The 3,272-nt window shown below is 37.6% G+C and overlaps 1 protein-coding gene across 1 annotated transcript in view; it reads right to left on the bottom strand.

The window, feature by feature from the left end:
• Positions 1–3,272, bottom strand: part of cubn (cubilin (intrinsic factor-cobalamin receptor)) — a 134,887-nt gene that overhangs the window by 95,106 nt on the left and 36,509 nt on the right. Inside the window, 2 exon segments of the mRNA XM_037694395.1 lie at positions 424–594; positions 1,838–1,994. Of these exon segments, the coding sequence (XP_037550323.1) occupies positions 424–594; positions 1,838–1,994 (328 nt within the window).

Here is a 3,272-nt window from a genome sequence, read left to right as displayed (position 1 = left end):
AGGAAGGCCCAGTTAGGATATCCACATTGCTCTAGAGCCTGTCTTGTGTAGGATTTCTCCTTCTGCCTGGCTCCTGAGCTGGTGGGGACGCTGTCTGCTCTGTGGTACAGAGTCCTGATGACTCCTAACTTGTGCTCCAAAGGGTGATGGGAGTCAAACTGCAAATACTGCTCTGTGTGGGTGGGTTTGCTTAAGAGCTTAAGCTTGGTATTTTTATCGTATCCAAAGAACAACTAAAAATGAAGGTACTAAAGAACTAAAATTAACAAGGTTTAAACAATGATCCTTTGAATTATGTTTACCATTAGCTGCTAAAATAGCACCTGTGTGCACATCAGTACAAATTAAAGTCTGAGTATTTCTTTTTTCAGATGATCTGACGGAAATGTGTGCATTGGTGTACCTGGATGTAGTCAAAGTTACAGAAGCTGGATGTTCCCTCCAACTGGAAGGCAGTAAAGGTGTAGTTAATTGTGTTTCCACTGGTGGCCTGGATGGTCCAGCTGCACAGGGAGTTGGCTGGGTAGTTGTTTGGAAAGTTTAGTGACTCGATCACTCCTCTGTGTCGACCTGAGATCAGGATGTTCTGACATTCTGAAAGCAAACACAAGCAGACAGAATAAATACTTTTCATTCATTCAACCTTTATTTATACAGGTTAGTCTCATTGAGTCACAAGGACTCATTTTCAAGCGAGACATGTTTTAGACAGACAACATGAAGTACATAAAGTACCATACAAGAAGTACAGTACAATACTGTGATTTCTTTACTTAAAATTCTAACCATACTTGCTAACTATGCACTATAAACATAAAATGACTTGGTTAAAAACTGATTATTTTATTTTAAATATTAAAATGTAACTAAAGACTATATATTTAAATAATAACGTGAAATCAATTTAGTAGAAGACATTTCTATCATGCCCTCTCTATCTATTGGTGCTAACGCTGCTGAGAGACTGCAGTACCTCGGACAGTAAATGATGTTAAACTGTTTGGAACCAAACATCAAAAATAACAAATGCTCATCAGCATGTGCACGTTTATCAAAACCTAAAGTTTTAATGTTGTTTTATCAAATATTTTCTTGTATTTTTTTCATTTGTTTGACTCCTCTGCAGACAATCATGGTGTTACACCATTTTTCTTTTAAGTATCTATTTATAGCTAATCTTCCTAGAATAAATGTTTTGAACAAATGGCTGCAAAGTATGAACTCCATGAACAAAGAAGGATCAAGACCAGAAAAAATAATCTGGTGTTTTCTTATTTTTACTTTATTTATTAATTTATTAATTTTGACTTCACAACAAGGCAGCATGGTGGCACAACTGCTAGAGCTGCTGCCTCTTTGTGAGCAGGTCCCTGGTTCAAATCCTGGATTTAATGTTTGGAAAAATGCATCAACACAATAATTTTAAAATATTTGTGTAAATATGCACAACAACAGCTGGTCTATTAATCATAGAAACAGAAGCATTTCCCATCCACTTCCACCTAAAACAGGAGTATTTGTATGTTTAATCTGTTAAAAAAAATAGACAGGGGCACAGTTTTCTGGATTAAATGAGATAACCAATGTGCAAACTGCTCCTTAATATTTATTATTGTTATATGTTTGAATTTATTTTTGGGAAAGATTTTATAGATTTATACAATGATTCCTTTCACCTGGATAATTCTGTTTTAATTTAGTTTGTTGCATCTACTTGTTCACATCTGCAAAAAAATTCTTATATAATTTACTTTCGCAATGTGTGTTCTTAAAGTACATAAGCAAAACAAGATGTTGCATTTTAAAAATATTGCACAGCATGCGTCTGTTTTCATACTGGAGCCGTATGATGCGAGGAAGCCTCCAGCATTGATGCTGTTGTCTGTGCGGAGTTTGATGTACAACTGGTGGCTGGAAGAGTTGATGCTGCCTGGGAGCTCTGTGCCACAGAGTCTGGCCAGTTGTGGAGCACTGCTGCTGTTCCCATCAAATACCTAAAAACACAAGTAATGAATGCAAATTACATAACATCAGTGTGTACTGCATTTTGTTGAAATTTCCAGATTGGGAAAGAGAGGATTTAACCAAGTTACTGAAGATAAAAAAATAAAAAAATAAAAACTTTAGCATGCAAACTGAGCTTCTGTTTTGGAGATGGGGTATGTACAACAAGCAGCTGAGGAGACAGTCAGCTGACCAGATAAGTACACACAGAATGCAGTATGCAATAAGGTAAATCTTAAAAGTTTAAAACAGGCCACTGGACCAGGTCTGAAAGAGTTTCAAGATTTGCAGCCCTGTACATTACAGTTTGAACAGAAAATCTCTCTGATGAATTTGCTTTTAAAAAAGTCAAAGGCTTTGCCTTGTCCTCGTTGAAACAGATACATGCATGTATATGTTTATATAATAACAATCCAAATGATTTTTTTCCCATTTGCAACCATTACTTTGTTTATTATAGACTTACTTAAATTATTATTAAATAGAAACCAACGATCACAATATTAGGATCATTTCAACACTTGCTCTTGTCAAGGGCGGACGTCTTCTCCTCTCCCTCTCCGTTTTGCTTTGCTCTGTCTTGTCTGTGAAACTGCTTAGAGCCTCTCTTCTACAAATCTTCAGAATCATAATTATGGACTTGGATTTGGTCAGTTCAACACAATTGATAACATTTCTTTTAAGAGAAGACGGGCTTTAGGTGAGCCGATTTGCCCTGTTGGCACACATGCAGCTGGATATCTCATCGACTTGGAAGACTTGATGACATGTCTGTCTCTGCTGCCATCTGTGGATTTTAAGGACACATTTATAATTTGATTTATGATAACTGGTTACTGATTTTTGGATTTGGTTGGTTGCTGGTTTATCTACAATCAAAAAAATCATTGGCAGCAAATTTGGACCCGATCAGGCTGCTTGCTTTATGATGGCTTGGTTCGTGCCTCGAGCACCCAGACTCAAATGCTTTTGGCAGAATGGATCAGATCGCGGGGATTATTCTCAGGCACGGTCCATTGGTGTGGCCATGTAATTTGGATGTTTTGGAACTGAGTGGACCGGCACAGACTCAAGGTAGATGTCATTAAAGTTCTTCCTGTCCCCAAAACAATTGTGTTTATCTGAATTTGGCTCCCTGACTGACCTTGACAGGCAATCTTATCTTAACCCGTCTAGAAGTTTTGTGAACTTGATGGCTCTCTCACTCCCTCCCCTCCTACCAAGGAATTTCCATGGACTTTGTAGAGGGGCCCAGCTGAATAAACATG

This window comes from Nematolebias whitei, chromosome 20 (genome assembly GCF_014905685.2).
Source record: "Nematolebias whitei isolate Nwh7 chromosome 20, NemWhi1, whole genome shotgun sequence".
NCBI classification, from domain to species: Eukaryota; Metazoa; Chordata; class Actinopteri; order Cyprinodontiformes; family Rivulidae; genus Nematolebias; species Nematolebias whitei.
Note: the sequence above shows the minus strand (reverse complement) of the source record. Positions and strands in the feature narration are given on the sequence as shown.